This window comes from Martes martes, assembly GCF_963455335.1.
Source record: "Martes martes genome assembly, chromosome: 4".
Classification (NCBI taxonomy): Eukaryota; Metazoa; Chordata; class Mammalia; order Carnivora; family Mustelidae; genus Martes; species Martes martes.
The window spans coordinates 64,389,039-64,406,179 of NC_137891.1; the positions used below are offsets into that span (position 1 = coordinate 64,389,039).

Consider the following 17,141-nt stretch of genomic DNA (forward strand, 5'->3'; position numbering starts at 1 on the left):
TACAGGATGACTCATAGGCAGGGAATGCAGCCAAGGCTCTGAGCCTTGGTTTCCTCATACATTAAGTTAGGTTAAAAATAATAGTACTTTGGGATGTTTGGGTGGCTTAGTTGGCTGAGTCTCCGGCTCTTTGTTTTGACTCAGGTCACTATCTCAGGAGCCTGGGATAAGCCCCACATCCAGCTCTGCACTCAGCACGGAATCTGCTTGATATTCTCTCTCTCTCCCTCTGCCCCTACCCCTGCTTATGGGTGCATGCTCTTTGGCTTTCTCTCGCTCTCTGTCTCGTTCTTGCTCTCTCTCAACTAAATAAATATTTTCAAAAGAGTAATAGTACCTACCTCACAGAGAGGTGAAAAGAATTCACAGAGGTAATTTTGGTCAGCACTTTGCACAGTGTCAGTGCATAATCAGGGCCAAATAAATGCTAACTGGTATTTCTGCCACTACTGCTGCAACCACAGCCATAGTTCTATTACATCTACTGTGGTTTTATTTATTCCTAACACTAGAGAAAAAAGAACTAAAGGGTAAACCCCGCCTCCCATTTTTGCTCCTCTCTTAACAGTAAATCAAGCCAGCTAATGCTAAGTTCAAGACAATTCCTTGCTTTCAAAACAAATAACTCAAGGTATTTTTTTGGGGGGGGGGGTTGCTATTGTTTGTTAAAATATATGTATATTCCATATTGTCTTATAATATTGGATCTTTTCTGCTCAGAATTCCAGGTTTGCCCTCAAATGTGGCTCGTGTCAATCAATCTCTTCAGTCATATTTTTAAACATTTCAGAAATTTAAAAACTAACAAATGCAAAGAAGGTAGAACAAATTAATTCAAGATCAAACTGTAAGGTGTTTATCGAGACTGCAGCCCATCTATAATCCTTGAGAGGACTTAGAGCACAAAGTACTAATAAAAGTTGAACAATGTATGTGGAGTAAGGCCACACTATGGCTTTGATTTCAGTGATCTGCTACATGATCTTGGTATGGACAGAACTCACACAGGCTGATAAAGTAAAAGGACAGGCCCATCTGAAAAAAAAAATGTAAACTTTATGTTAGAATTAACATCTAATGTAATTGTTAATGCCTTGGAAAAACAGATGTTAAGTAAATAGGCTCCAATTTTCTTCGTGCTTTTTCTTCAAGCTTTTTCTCTTCTCATCTGGGGACTTTTTCACTCTAATACTTTAAGACCAAGTGCCATTTTAAAACTTAGAACTCTGGGGGCTCAGTCAGGGGACCATGCAACTTGATCTCAGGGTGCTGAGTTCAAGCCCCACCTTGGGTGTAGAGATTACTAAAAATAAGCAAACTTTGAAAATAAAATCAAATAGAAGTTAGAAGTGTGGAATTAAAAGGGCCGGGTTGGCCAGAGGGAGCCATTTCCTCGTTGACCCTGCCCCTCCCGGAGGAACTTGCTTGCAGGCCCAGATATGGGGGCGGGCCAGGTGGGATGGAGACATCCAATCAGTGGGGCGTGCATATATTTGCTGTGGTGAGTTGGAATTCAATTGGCCACCCGTATTGCTGACTGAGGGTGACTGCGCAGTTTTCCCTGTGTGTTGCAGTCTCATTGGCCACCTGTGTGTGGGCCGGGCTCAACCACCTCTATAAAGGTTAGTCTGTGAGGCAGGGGAGTAGTGATAGTCGTTGGGGTGGTAGTGGTAGCTTAGGGGTCATCTGGTGCATGGGGTTCTTGGGAGCAGCATCATTGGGAGCAGCATCATTGGGAGCAGCATCATTGGGAGCATCGTGGTGGTTGGGAGCGTCATGAGCCTCGCCGGGGGAGTGGCCTCGGCTGGCCTGGCCTGGCCTGGCCTCCCCTCGCTCGGTAAGGGGAGCTGCGTGTCCTCGTGGGTAAGAGCAGCGGCCGGCCGGGCCGGGCCGGGCCTCGCCTCGCCTCGGCTCGCCGGGTAAGGGGAGCAGCCTGGCCTCGCCTCGCCTAGCCTCGCTGGGTAAAGGGAGCGGCTTGGCGTTGCCTGGCCTGGCCTGGCCTTGCCCGGTAAGGGGAGCGGCCTGGCCTCACCTCGCCTCCCCCGATAAGGGGAGCAGCCTGGCCTTGCCTTTCCTAGCCTCGCTGTATAAGGGGAGCCGCCTCGCCTCGCCAGGTCAGAGAAGCAGCCTGGCCTAGACCGGTAAGGGGAGCAGCCTGGCCTCACCTCGCCTAGCCTCACCTCGCCTAGCCTCGCCGGGTAAGGGGAGCGGCTTGGCCTTGCCTAGCCTCGACCGGTAAGGGGAGCAGCCTCGCCTGGCCTCGCCTCGCCTGGCCCGCTAAGGGGAGCCGCCTCACCGGGTAAGGCGAACCTCCTCGCGGGGTAAGGGGAACCGCCAGGGTCGGTGTCCTGGTCCTTGTCGCCTCTTTGTAAGAGACGGCCCCCACTGATTGGTTTGATTTTCGATGCTTGGTGCAAAGTAAAGCTTTGCTTGACTTTCGCTTTGTGTTGGTTTCCTTCCTTTGATCTCGGACCCTAACAGAATGATTACTATTAAAGAAAGCTTTATAAAAGCCAACAGGGCCTTGGCAAAACCTCTAGATTATGTGCTGAAAGTTTAAAGGGCCACAGAGATTTCTAAGTCACAAAAATCAGGAAAATGAATTTTATGTAAATTAGATAACAGTATTAGTGTTGAGAATAAAAAACAATTGCCATTTAGTTTTGGTCTGGGGGGTAACAGGGAATAGTGACGACTGCAGCGAGTGAAGGAAACTTGTGGTTGCTTTTGCTCCAGGCTATTGCTACCATTCAGGAATGTGGAACCTGGGTTGATTTTTTTTTTTTGTTCTCTGTGTTTGAAGAGGGACTGTAATGATTGATTTTTATGTGAATGTTCTTATTTCCTTAAACGGTAGCAGTTGAAACAATATTTTAACCAATTGTGTTACATTCAAAAATACCTCTACTGATTTTGATCTCTGCTTTAGACTTAACTTATTGCCTTAAGTCAATGGAAGTTAAATATCCAAGAAAGATGGTTATTATTAATCTACTTTTATGGGCTGAGCGGTGAGGATGAGACGGTAGGAATTGAAATCACAAAAACACACAAGAGAAAAACAAAAACTTAACAAAATAACAAAAATTGACAAAAACCACACTTCGGAAGAGTTTGCTTTTATTTTGGTATGTTATTGAAATCACTTAATACATTTTCTGATTTTTACTCTCCTTTCAATTTTATGCATCTCCGAGATTCCATTGATCATGGTTTTGGTTTTTCCTTCATCTTCTGTCCATTTTCACTAGTGGCTCTCTAGTCACCTATTAACCATCCTTAAAATCTTGTGCCTTGTATGTAGTTAGAGTACTGATTACATGCTGATCCTTCATGAATTCTTTCCCCTGAGAAGTCCTGAAGAGCACAATTCTGTCATGCTGCCTTTTAACACATTGAGGTCAAATGGAAGACACTAAATAACGTTTTAATTATTCTCAAAATTCTGGGGAAGTTTTAGTCAAGGAAGTTTAAAAAGTATGGTGGTATGGTGAAAAATTGTCTTCGCCTAGATGTTGGTGATGTTAATTTTGAAATAATAGTTGTTTTGAGAAAGAATAAAACATCTTTATGTGGGAAATTGAGTACATATTAACAGACTCTCAACAAATAGGACATAATGAATCCTTTTGGTTCTGAATCATGAAAAAACACCAACCTTCCAAGGGTTTTTTCTCTGGATATTGACATAGTGTTTGGTATCACTGTGATCTTTTTAGGCATCTATCTGAGTAACCCAGGGTGGCATATGTTTTCCTTTAATGGTTTTTAGAGAGATAGATGCCCAAGAGGGTTAGTCTTCAGTGCTACTGTACGAGTGACAAGTGATTTATTATTCTCTCAGTTTTTGGAGTTTTGTATGGGTGGAATGTTGTCATGGCAGTCCAGGGACAAACTAATATCTGTTCCCAAAGATGAAAACATGCTGCCCGTACATTTTCTGTAGCATTATATAGTCTGATGGAGAACAGACATGCAAACTCAAAGTATTTTATAATTGTTGTTCATTGTGTCTGAGTTGAAACTATACAACAAAGGGAGCCTTAAAAAATCCGCTTTGTCTGAAAGGAACTTTAAATATAAACTCTGCCTAATAATTTTATAAAAATGTGGTGGACTTTTTACTTACAATCTACCAAAATCATTGAAATAAGAAGATACATGGAGAAATATGGGACATTGCTAAAGCCCAGGAAGACAGAAAAAATTACTTATTTTTATAAAGTAGCCCAAAGATGTTGATAATGCAGAAGCTTTTAGTCTCAAATTTGTGAATTTCCTTAACAGTGCTATAGGTATTTTGGGATTGTATATACCAGGGGCGCTCCATTGCACCACTGTGGGGGTGCTGAGTCATGGCAACGTGGAGAGACATTTTTGGTTGTTGCAACTGGGATGGTAGTTGCTGTTAGCATGTAGTCAGTGCAGGCCATGAAACTCTTCAACATCCTACATGTACAGGACAAACCCCACAACCAACATTTTTCTGGCACAAGTGTCAAGAGTGTTAATATTGAGATACCCTGGTATATGATGATGAAAAAGAAAAGCGATTGTGTGACATTCTTATATTCTAAGTTGCTGATGATTAGCTATATTCTAATAGCTGGGAAGATAATACACTAGGGGAATTAATACTACACAGTCTGGTGGTCTTTAGAAACAAAGACCCTCTAGTGAAGAAAATATTTTTTACTTATACCACTAAAGTTATTGAGTGCTTACCAAGTGCCAGGCATTGTTGGGAGACACCAGGGAAACCCGAGTGAGCAAAACAGATAGACTGCCTTCACAGAACTCTGGTATGAATGTGGGGGACTAGTAAACAAATACCTAAAATGGGACGTGGAGGAGCAGGTAGTGCCATAGGGTAGATAAAGTAGAGTAATGGGGTAGGTAGGTAATGATGGGGGGTGGGAAAGGGAACACTTAGACTGGATGGCCATGAAAGACCTGAAGCTTAGGAGTGAGTGACAGCAGGAGGCAGCCAGATGAAGAGGGTTTTAGGCAGAGGAAGCAGGTTGTGAAAAGGTGCCAAGGTGGAAGTAGGCGTGGCTTGTTGGGGAGGCTCAGAGAGGTGGCTGTGGTTGGGCCGTGGTCCAGAATGGGGAAGCTGGGATGAGACAGAATAGGAGAGGAGGAAGGGGCCAGATCATGCTCATTTCTTTTTTAGGCTGAGAATATTCCATTGTTTGGATGTATTTATCCATTCACTACTGAAGGACATCTTGGTTGTTTACAACTTTTGTCATTTAGGAATACAGCTGCTATGAACTTCCAGGTGCAGGTTTTGTTATGGATAAATTTTCAGCTCATTTTGGTAACTTCTAAGGAACACGATCACTCAATTGGCGTGGTGAGAACATTTATGGTAAGAATATGCCAAACTGTTTCCCAAAGTGGCTGTTTCAGTTTGCGTTCCCACCAGCAATGAGTGAGAGTTTCTGATTATTCCCCATCCTGCCAGCCTTTGGCACTCTGAGTATTTTGGATTTTGTCCTTTCTGATAGGTGTGTAGTATCTCATTGTTGTTTTAATTTGCAGCTGCCTAATGACACAAGATTTGAACACCTTTCCACATGCTTATTTGCCATGAGTATATCTTCTTTGGGAGGTGTCTGTTCATTTCTGCCCATTTTTTAATTTCATTGTTGACTTTCTTATTGTTGAGTTTTACTTTGTACCTTTTGGATAATGGTTCTTTATCACACGTGTCATATAATTCTTAGGGAAATACTTTCTGGTTTGTGGCTTGTCTTCTCATTCTCTTGTCATTCACAGAGGGAAAGTTTTTAATTTTAATGAAGTCTGGATTGTCAATTTTTTTTTTCATGGATCATGCCTTTGGTGTTATATCTAAAAAAGTCATCACCATACGTGGGGTCACCTAGAAATTTCCCCCTATGTTAATCCTAGGCACTTTATGGTTTTGTATTTTATATTTGGGTCTGATTCATTTTGAGCTAAATCTTCTGAAGGATGTAAGGTCTGTGTCTAGATTTTTTTTTTTTTTTTTGTCTTTTTACATGTGGATGTCCAGTTGTTCCAAGCACTGTTTGTTAGAAAGACTATCCTTTCTCCATTGTATAGCATAGCCTTTGCTCCTTGGTCAAAGCTTAGTTGACTATATTTGTGTGAGTCTGTTTCTGGGCTCTCTCTTGTATTTCACTTACCTATTTGTTCTTTAACCAAATCTATACTGTTTTGATTATGGCTTTATAATAAGCCTTGAAATCAAGTAGTGTCAGTCTTCTGACTTTTTTCTTATTTTTTAGTACTGTTTTGGCTATTCTGAGTCTTTCATTCTCCATATAAACTTATAATCATTCTGTTGATATCCACAAAAGAACTTGCTAGAATTTTGATTAAAGTTGTGTTAAATCAGGTTGGGAGGAACTAACATCTTGACATTACCGAGGCTTCCTATCCATTAATGTGGACTACCTCTCTCCATTTATTTAGTCTTTTTTGGTATATTTTTATCAGAGTTTTGTGGCTTTCCTCCTGTCGTACATATTTTGTTAGATTTATACCTAAGTATTTCATTTTTGGAGGTGCTAATGTAAATGGTATTGTGTTTTTCATTTCAATTCCATTTGTTCATTGCTGGCACAGAGGAAAGTGAGGGAATTTTGTATATTAACCATGTATCCTGCAACTTTGCTATAATTGCTTCTAAGTTCCATCCAGGAGGTTTTTTTGTCGATTGTTTTGCATTTCCCACATAGACAATCATATCATTTGTGAACAAAGACAGTTTTATTTTTCCTTTCCAACCTATATGCCTGTTACTTCCCTTTTTGTCTTATTGTATTAGCTAGGAAATAGAGGACAATGCTGAAAAGGAGTGGTGACAGGAGACATTCTTGCCTTGGTCCTGATTGTAATGGGAAATTTTCTAGTTTCTCACCATTATATATAATGTTAGCTGTAGGGTTTTTTGAAAAGATTTTTTTTAATAATGTTGAGGACATTCCCTTGTATTCTTAGTTTACTGAGTATTTGTCATGAGTGGGTGTTGGAATTGTCAAATGCTTTTTTCTTCATCTTTTGATCAGATCATATGATTTTTCTTTTTAGATTGGTAATGTGATGGATTTCATTAACTGATTTTAGAATGTTGAACCAGCTTTGCATACCTATGGTAAATTCCCCTTGGTTGTGGAGTACAACTGTTTTTAGACATTTGTGGCTTTTATTTGTTAATATTTTGCTTAGAACTTTTATACTTAGAAGAGATATTGGTCTGTTATTTTCTTGTGAAGTTTTTGGTTTTGGTATTAGGGTGATGCTGGCCTCATAAAACAAGTTAGGAAATGTTTCTTCTACTCTTGTCTTCTGAAAGAGATTGTAGAGACTTGGTATAATTTAAATGTTTGGTAACATTTAATAATTATTGTTTTCTTTTCAAGTGTGTGTAGATATGTTTTTATTATTACAGTAAGTTCATTGCTTAGTTTTAGCACCTAGCTTCTCGTACGCTGAATAGGTTTATTATGTTTATTGCATATTGTCTGCCTCCTCCCACTAGAATAAGAGCAGAAATTCTTGACTATTTTGTTTATTGATACGTTTTATATGCCTAAAACAGTGGTTCTCAATGTGTGCTTTGCAGTTTTTTGGGGTTCTGCAAAATCCTTTTGGAGAATATATAAGGTCAAAGCTATTCTCGTGGTAATACTCAGACTTTATTTGCTTCCCCCCCCCCACCCCTACTGTGCTGTTGCTTACACTGGTGGGGGAAAATCAGTCATGTGTAAAACTGCTGATGTTTTAGTGTGAATCAAGCAGTGGCACGAAAATCTACTAGTAGCCACTACATACTTCCTGGTCCTCACTTATGAGGAAGTGACAAGGGGATGCCAATTTCACTTAAAGCTGTAAAAATTATTAGTTTTATTAAGTCCTGACTCTCGAGCATGTGCCTTTTTAATATTCTGTGTGATGAAATGGGAAGTATACCTAGTACTTCTGCTGCATACTCAAATATGGTTGTTTCTAGGGACTAGAATTTGTGATTGAGTTGCTATGGAACATTATATTTACTGGAAATAACAACTGTGAGATAAACTATGTTTCAGTTTCAGGGCATTCGGGCATTTGGCAGATAGTTTTTTTCAAAAAAAGAATGAAGTAAGCTTGTCACCTCAAGGAAAACAACTGATAGTATTTGTTGATGATGATAAATTCAAGTTTGCAAGTGAATTTCGAGTTTTGGAAAATTTATATCTATGAGCTCGATACTTTCCTAATACTTACAGATTTTTTATAATGAGTTGGATACTGATATTAACTGTTGTGGTGTGGGTTTTCTTTGATATTAAATAACAAAATGTGTTAATATCCTGAAGATAAGTTTAACTCCCTGTGAACCATTGCTAAAAAAACTTAGGGCATCAAGCATATGTAATAGATCCCTTCAAACTTCAGATAGATCAGTTGGTTTTAATGCAACAGAGTGTGGAGAGTTCACTGATATGGTTGGTTTCAGATTAAAAATCATGACTACCCTTTAAGAAATGACCACTTACTGAGGTTTGGTGTTGTATTAAAGAAGAGTATCCACAACTTTCTGAAAATGTTATAGCGATGAACATGTCTGTATGACTTTTAAGAGTGATCTACTGTGCGTGCCTGACGGAAAGAATGGGGAGGACGAAAATGAGTTGAAGGAGATAAACTAGTACATCAGAATTATAAAGTAAACTGGTACATTCTGAGAATAAAATTCATCGTGGAGTTTGCCTTACCCTTTGAGCAAGCAGTGGCCCAGATGGACAGACATGGAGGAAGGGAATTGCTGTCTTCTCTCTCTCTCTCTCTCTGTTTTTTTTTTTTTTTTTTAAAGATTTTATTTATTTATTTGACAGACAGAGGTCACAAGTAGGCAGAGAGGCAGGCAGAGAGAGAGGAGGAAGCAGGCTCCCTGCTGAGCAGAGCACCCTATGCAGGGCTTGATCCCAGGACCCTGGGATCATGACCTGAGCTGAAGGCAGAGGCTTTAACCCACTGAGCCACCCAGGCGCCCCTGTCTTCTCTCTCTCATATCCTCATGAGTTTTCTTCCTTCTTTTACTTTCTTGGTAGCACATTTTTAGCTTTCTTAAGCTTTAATTAATATATGGCATTTACCCTGTTTTACCAAATATATGGTAGGGAAAAAACAATACGGGAGAAATTGAAGAGGAGATGAAGAGTTCTGTTCTTGGTGTAGGGAAAGAGAAGCCCCTGACTGCAGCGAATCTAGGAATGTGTTGTGTAATCATTGTTAGGGGAATGCTGGCAAACTGATTTCATGCTAACACACCTGCAAGCTGGAAGGTACAAGTAGGGGCAACTGTGAGCCTTACCTCTTCCAAATGCAACGTAGTCTGTCTTAGCTCACTGGTCTCTGCATCTCCCTAGCCTTCAGACATTATTATGCCCCGTTTATGCAGCCCATATTTGAGGTTCATGGTCCAAAGGGTATCCTCTGGTGTGATGATCAGGAACACCAAGTGGCAGATCCAGAGGTTATTGTGCATAGAGGGAGCTGACATAGGGTTTGAAAATGAAGAAGAAATAACTGAACCCATTTTTGCTGTTGAGACTCACTTACTTGTTTCTCCACAGTCTGTTTCTTTAGTCTTTGGAAGAATGAACTCACAGGAGTGTTCATCAGATGTGGTCTCTAGACCAACTGCATCAGAATCATCTGGGGAACTTACCCAAAGTGCAGATTTCTGGGTCCTCAACTAGTCTGCTGAGTCAGACCTTCTGGGGATAGGGCAATCTGCAATTAGAAGACACTCTTCAAATTTCATGCACAATAAAAAGCTTGAGAACCACTGGCATTACAAGCTTTTTCCAGTACTTATTTTCAACGTATTCATATCAAAGTGAAGATGACCTAATTCTGATGAAACTCTGGACCAAGGGGAATTAATGAATGCAAAGATAAAACAGCGTAGGCAATCCCTCATGTATTTTTGTATTTAGGATATTAATGCTTCTTTGACTGATTGGAGAAAAATTAAATGCTCCAATTACAAAGTCTGAAAGGACTTTGTAGATGCTGGTTGTTACAAGAGGATTCTGAAAACACGTTATTTTTCTTTATCTTAAGGAAGGAAGACTTTCATGTTTTGTCAAGAATGTCAGTTTTCGTGATTTTGTGCTCTAGGCAAACTATCTGAAATCTGACTGAACTGTGTGTATAAAATGAAGCTCTTAGGAAGATAAATGCCTCATCAGAAATGTTAACAATTTCCAGGTTTTCTTTCATATACAGCTAAACAAAAAGTTCCATGTTGTCACAGAGGCTAAGAAGATAAAAAGTCTGGTGAAGATACAGTTTACTTTCTTAGTTTGTATGTGCCTTTCTAACTCATATTTTGATTCATTCGTACTGTCTCCTTACTTTAATTCATGGGCTTCAGAATGTGACTGAGTTCAGCTCCTAGGAAAAGGTTTATAAATGTAGAGGTGAACTTTCAGTTTTGCTTGCATGAGAGGTTACCTGTTTACTGTGTGGACAACACGAAATGTAAACTAGGCGAATACACCACCATGTTATTTTAAGACTAAGTGGAAAGAACTGATGGAGCCTTTTGGATATGAGCGTACAAAACCAAATCTAAAATTAAAAATGAGACTGATAGTGATTAAAATGGGCAAAGTCAGAAAATTTGAAATCTCTTTTCATGAGCAATTTTACTTAACTCTAGATAATAGTTCAAAAATCATATCACGTTTCCAATTAAAAAAACAAAGTGACATCCATTACTTTCTTATTAAGTTTGTTTAATTCAGCTGAATTATTTCATTCTGTTGAGGCTGTTAGTATTGACGTGGCTTTGTAGTTATAGAATGAAACATGAACTGATTGAATCGGGACTAGAGATGGGTTTGAAGCTAATGCTAGGAATGAGGTCCTATGGCTCATTTGTTTTATTTCTTTTAAATAGTTTTGCTTTTCTTTTTACTAATGTTACAGTATGCTCACAGCCAAATATTCTGTGCATAAGGAGGTATACAAAGGTCACTTTAACCACTGCTGCATTTTGATATGTGCTACATATTTTTTCTTAGTATGAATGCACACTGCCATTACACAAGTATATTTATGCCTTTATCCCTGTATGTAATACGTATATGTGCGTACGTATATGTGTGTACCTGTCAAGAAAGCTGTTTGATAAATTTGTTCATGAAACAATATTTTATAGACATCTGTCTATACATATTTCTGTGAAATTTTTATCACATTCCATTTCTAATTATAATTCTGCATAGTATTTTGTAATTTGCATGTACCATAATATAAATGGTTCCCTTATTAATGGGCATTTAGGTCGTTTCCAATGTTTTCACTTTTGTAATTAATATTCCATCTTGTCTGAAAGTTTTCTTGGGATAAATTCATGGAGGTAAGAATTTCTGGGTTAAAGGGTATGCCCATTTAAAAATTTGAGATATATGGTCAAGTTGTTCCCAGAAATGTTGTGCCATTTTATACGCCCCCCCTTTTTTTAGAGATGGAGAGGCAGAGGGAGAAAGAGAATCTTAAGTAGGCTTCACACTCAGCCCAGAGCCTGATGGGTGGCTCCATCTCACAACTCAAAGATCAGGACCTGAGCTGAAAGCAAGAGTTGGATGCTTAACCAACTGAGCCACCGAGGCGCCCCTTTGCCATTTCATATTCTTACTCCAATGTGCTTGAGGGTGATAACTTTGGAACGTTATGAGCAATACTGGGTTTTCTTAATCTCTTAAGTCTTTGTAAATATAGCATGTCAAAAATGGGATTCTTACTTTAATCTTCATTTGTTTGATATAGTATCCAGAGGTTCCCTGGAGACTCTGTGTGCCCTGGGGATTGATGGGCTGTGTAGTCATACCCCAACTTGACTGGTAGTGCTTGAAGTTCTTAAGACAGACAAGGAAATCAATGATTTCACCTGGTTACTAGGTGGTTAATGAGCAATGTTTTGAAGACACAAGCCAGATTTGCTGGATGGAAAGTCACTTCTCCTTTTCCTTCCAAACTTTGTCTTTTAAGACCCAATACAAATAGCTCTTTCTACTCTTTTCTTCCATTGCAAAAATAATAGCTTACTTGGTCATGGATCCAAGCTTAATTAATGACTTACTGGGAAGAGTCCAGATCATTGAAATACTAAGGAACTTTTTTTGCCTACCATAGGGCTTTGGAGAGCCCTGACCTGATCCCAGAAATACAAAATCTGACTTTCTTAAACTTGGGAGGAGGTAGTTAGGAAGGGAAGGGAAATCATTTCATTCCTTCTTGAAGAGTCACTTTCTTTTCTCTCTTTCTCTTTCATTCTCTTTCTATCTTTGACTCTCTACTTCCTTCGCTCAGTCTATCTCACTCTCTCTCAGTTCCAAAGGATCACCTTGGAATTTCTGACCCCCCCCTTTTTTAAAATCAGAAGTCCCATTTTTCATTAGATTTTGGTGTTTTGTGCTTCACAAGACTTAGAAGTTTAGGAAACATTTGACTCCTAACTGTTGACCACAGAACATTGAGATTGTGGTGGATAAATTTAGTTCATATATACATGATTACTTTTGGTCTTGCCCCCAAATTCTGAAGGATATAATTCCCAGGGAGAAACCACTGTGAACCAGGGTTTCACCTTTTACAACAAAACTATTATTCTCAGTAGTTATTGTTTTTTTTTTTAAAGATTTTATTTATTTATTTGACAGAGAGGGATTACAAGTAGTCAGAGGTAGGCAGGGAGAGAGGAGGAAGCAGGCTCCCTGCTGAGCAGACAGCCCGATGTGGGGCTCTATCCCAGGACCCTGAGACGAAGGCAGAGGCTTTAACCCACTGAGCTACCCAGGCGCCCCAAGTTATTGGGTTTTTAAAATCTGGTTTCCTATAAAAAATTTAGTTCTAATGAACACCTTGTTATTTTATTAACCTAATGTTGCCTTCACAATATCTTTTTATTTGTTTCATGCAGGCATTCTTACACCATGAACCAGTGTGCTGCATCAAAAATTGATAAAAATGTAACAGAAGAAACAGTGAAGGTGAGGAGGCACAGTCGGCCCTCAACCCAAGCACACATTCCCTTTTAATTAAAATTTCTTCTGTGGGATGTTACTCTAGACTCTTCAGCTTCTCCTCAGTTCCACTATAAGTTCTGCGCCAGTCACTTGTGTGGGCGACCCTGAGATAAAGGGAAAGAGGGTTTGGGAAAAGAAACAGAGAGTGATGAGGATGGCGTAGAAGACATGGAACAATTTTTTGCCGAGGCCTTTGGACAGTTTGAAAAGAGGAAGAAAAACAAACCCACGACCAAGAACCTCAGTGTCTGTGAGCAGGGGGAACAGAGCCCTAAGTGGGAGCATTGCCAGAGGTGGCTTAGGAAGGGAAGATGTGGACAAATGTGACTTCCAATCTTTGATCACCAAAGAGTAAATGATTTGGGTGGTTCCGTGGTGCAGAAAATGTCTGCATAATGGCTGCAACTCAGAAACACATGTATAAGCCTTTCCTTTTAGGCTGCAGGAAAGGAAAATGATGCAGAGTTTTGTAAAGGGGGAGGAGGTAAATGAAAATTAATTGCACTACTGTTATTATTCATTGAAGCTGCCTAAATTATTATTGATATTTATTTTTGGTGCTGATTTGCTGTTTTATTTTACAAAAAAAAAAAATTCCCATGGATTTTTATAGGCTCCTCTGACTATTTTTTCATAAATTAAAAATGAACTTTCAAATTCTCTTACCATGGGAGCATTTTAGTTTGTGTGCTTTAGGTCGCAAGCAAAAGACACTTATTATTCAAATGAGTTGAAGACACTTCAGCTCTCATTTGGGGACTCCAGACAGAAGAGAAGGTTCAGGACCCTGTGACTCAGGGAGGTCGATAAGATTGCCAGGTTCTGTCTAGCTCTTCACTTTGCCATCCAGGTCATCCACTTTGCCCCAGGGCTGGCTCCTCTCATCCCTGCAAAATGACCTTGTAGCTGTCCAAGCTATCACTTCCAGACACAGCACCTTTCCAGAGGGGAAGCTGTCCATTCCAGGATGCCGTTCCAGAGACCAAAGAAGCCTTTGCCCCCAAAAGCCTGCCAGCAAATCTGCCTGCACTATGTTACCTGCTGCCCATTCTCACTAAAGGGGACTGTCACGCTTGGATTTAGTCACTCGGGCTTTTCCTGAGAGCCAGGAATGGGTTCCTGGTTCCCAGAGCTGTGTAGGAGTAGAAAGGATATCCAGACAAAATTGGTCCTCTGCCCTCTGGGTGGGTGGGAAGGATAAGCATGCCCTGAAATTTTCAGCTTGGAAAGAGAATACTATCCTCTCATGGACTTTTTTTTGACCTGCTTCACTATTGCACTTATTATATTTATTTGTAGATGCTGTTCTCAAACATTGAAGATATCCTTGCTGTACATAAGGAATTTTTAAAAGTCGTGGAAGAATGCCTGCATCCAGAACCTAACGCTCAACAAGAAGTGGGAACCTGCTTTCTTCACTTTGTAAGACCAATTTCTGTTTATTTTAAAAGCTCTGCGCCCCCCCTCCCCCCAGATTTTAGGGTTTAGCTTTTGGCACAGTAGCATGTGAGAACTCAGTGTAGAATTAAAATGTGACACCGAAAGTTTGGGGTCTTTTAAGGCCAATGAAATCTTCCACTGAGAACCAGAAAAGGGGTGAGGGCCTCACATCATCCATTTTATTCAGTGAAGAATAAACAGCCTTTTCTTTTTCCCAACAAGTTAGTTCTTCGCATCCTCTGTAGCTTTGAATCCTAATGAATATTCAGGCTGTTCATAATGAATGGATTTTTATGTTTCTCCCAAACATAGAGCATTTCCCTTTTGAGGCAGAAAATCCTTACTCTTATAATGGCGTGATGAGCCTTTGTGAGTCAGAATGCTCCCTTGTTAATCGGCTGGTGACAAGCCTGCAGGTGAACGAGCCGTGTCACTCTAGGTACACAGATGCCCGCCGGAGTCTCGGTGTTTCTCAAGGGTAGTTTCTCAGAAGGTCGTACTGAGTGGTGCAGAAGAATAACCAGTCAGTCCTCAGTTGTTTCAAATTACACATCATGCTCGTGTAATCATTTCCGTCTTTTCGGACAGGATAGTTGAAATTATTTGTGCAGTTGATTTATAAAGTAAGAAGTCACCTATAAAGCTGTGATCACCAAGACAGCATGGTACTGGCGTAAAAACAGACACATGGACCAGTGGAACAGAGTAGAGAGCCCAGATATGGACCCTCAACTCTATGGTCAATTAATCTTCGACAAAACGGGAGAAAATATCCAGTGGAAAAAAGACAGTCTCTTCAATAAATGGTGCTGGGAAAACTGGACAGCTATATGTAGAAGAATGAAACTCGACCATTCTCTTACACCATACACAAAGATAAACTCGAAATGGATAAAAGACCTCAACATGAGACAGGAATCCATCAGAATCATCAGAATCCTTGAGGAGAACATAGGCAGTAACCTCTTTGATATCAGCCACAGCAACTTCTTTCAAGATATGTCTCCAAAGGCGAAGGAAACAAAAGCGAAAATGAACTTTTGGGACTTCATCAAGATCAAAAGCTTCTGCACAGCAAAAGAAACAGTCAACAAAACAAAGAGGCAACCCACGGAATGGGAGAAGATATTTGCAAATGACAGTACAGACAAAAGGTTGATATCCAGGATCTAAAATGGAAATTATTTTCAGAACTGAAGGGCATTCATAGCAAAAAAAAAAAAAAAAAAAAAAAGTGCTGCTATTTATAGCATTCCACTGATGCTAATTTTCAGAACACCCACCTGAATTCCTTTCTGTACCAAAATGCTATATAACTGATGTTTTATTTAAAAATGCATTAGAATATTTTGTCACAGAAGTCCATTTTTGTTTATTTTTATTTTTATTTAGCCTTTAGAAGGTAACGGTATGTAGTTTCTAGGTCTGTAATTCTGTATGGAGTGGACAGAGCTGCATATGTTCTTTTTATAATCAGGAAATATTTCATAAAGGTAATTAATATTAAATGGAGAGAGGCTCCTTGGCTTAGGAAGATCAAGCCGTACTTTCCTTGGGTATGACTGGAAACGACGCATGTTTGTATCCACTTAATCCAGACTGTTCCTCTTCATGAAGGAATTCACATCTCCTGCCAGCTGGAGCATTTGCTGCCTTAGTCCAGGGCGTCCCATGGGAATCTTGCACTCTGACATCCATCTCCTCAGTAACACACTATGAATCTGTCATCCATGAATTTAGCTAAACTATTTCTGAAGTGTATTTCATTCTGGGTCATACCATCTTTTGAAATAAGTAACTCAATATATTTTTTGCTGGCTATATAAAATAGCACTCAGTGTTGCTTTCCAAATGTATGTCATGGAAATTCCAGAGGGTGTACTTCGGTTCTAATATTTGATCAATACATTTTCTGTGCCTTCCTCTTATTGGAGCTGCTTTGGTAGATACTAATCCTAGCCACTGAGAGAAAAATCTAATGACGGAAGGATGCTTAGAGGCCATGATGGTGAAATTACTCCCTTTTTGAAAGTACCCCTTCTGTGGCAAATACGAAGGTTATTTATTTTGTTCCTACTTGATCACTTTTAGCGAGAGCTATAAACACTAGAAGATCTTTATGTTAATCCTGAATCTGCCTACCACTGCCCATTATGGATTGCCCTTGCAATTTCCACCCAGTGGTCTTAGTTTTGTGTTTCGGAGCTACACAGTGTTGTAAGTCCCATTACACTGTGACAGCTGTCTGAAAGTAGCTACCATTTCCTTACTTTATTATACTAACAAATCATTCTACTTGAAATGACCTCTCATACTTTATCACAGAGAGTCTCATATTAGAGTAGAGTCTCCGAAGTCCATCATTATCTCAGTCACTTGTTGCTGACTATTCTCTTGTTTGTCCGTGTCCCTCCTAAACACAGCTGTCCAGATTGGTGCATGTGAACTGCAGGGTACTAGGTCTCTCTATTCCTGCATGATCAGGCACATGCTTTTCCCTGTTGCTAAAATGCTTTCTTCCCTCACCCTGCCTGGGAATGATGGGTTCATCTCTCTGAACCTTGCTCAGATACTACTTTTTTTTTTTTTAAAGCTGTATCTGAACCCTCTCAGGAAAGCTAAGTA

At 39.9% G+C, this 17,141-nt stretch overlaps 1 protein-coding gene across 1 annotated transcript in view; it reads left to right on the top strand.

The window, feature by feature from the left end:
* Nucleotides 1–17,141, top strand: part of LOC308341603 (phosphatidylinositol 3,4,5-trisphosphate-dependent Rac exchanger 2 protein-like) — a gene marked incomplete at its 5' end in the record, with an annotated part of 172,548 nt that overhangs the window by 115,851 nt on the left and 39,556 nt on the right. Inside the window, 3 exons of the mRNA XM_080801648.1 lie at nt 1,713–1,919; nt 12,971–13,040; nt 14,376–14,498. Coding sequence (XP_080657774.1) covers nt 1,713–1,919; nt 12,971–13,040; nt 14,376–14,498 — 400 coding nt within the window. The remainder of the gene's footprint in view (nt 1–1,712; nt 1,920–12,970; nt 13,041–14,375; nt 14,499–17,141) is intronic.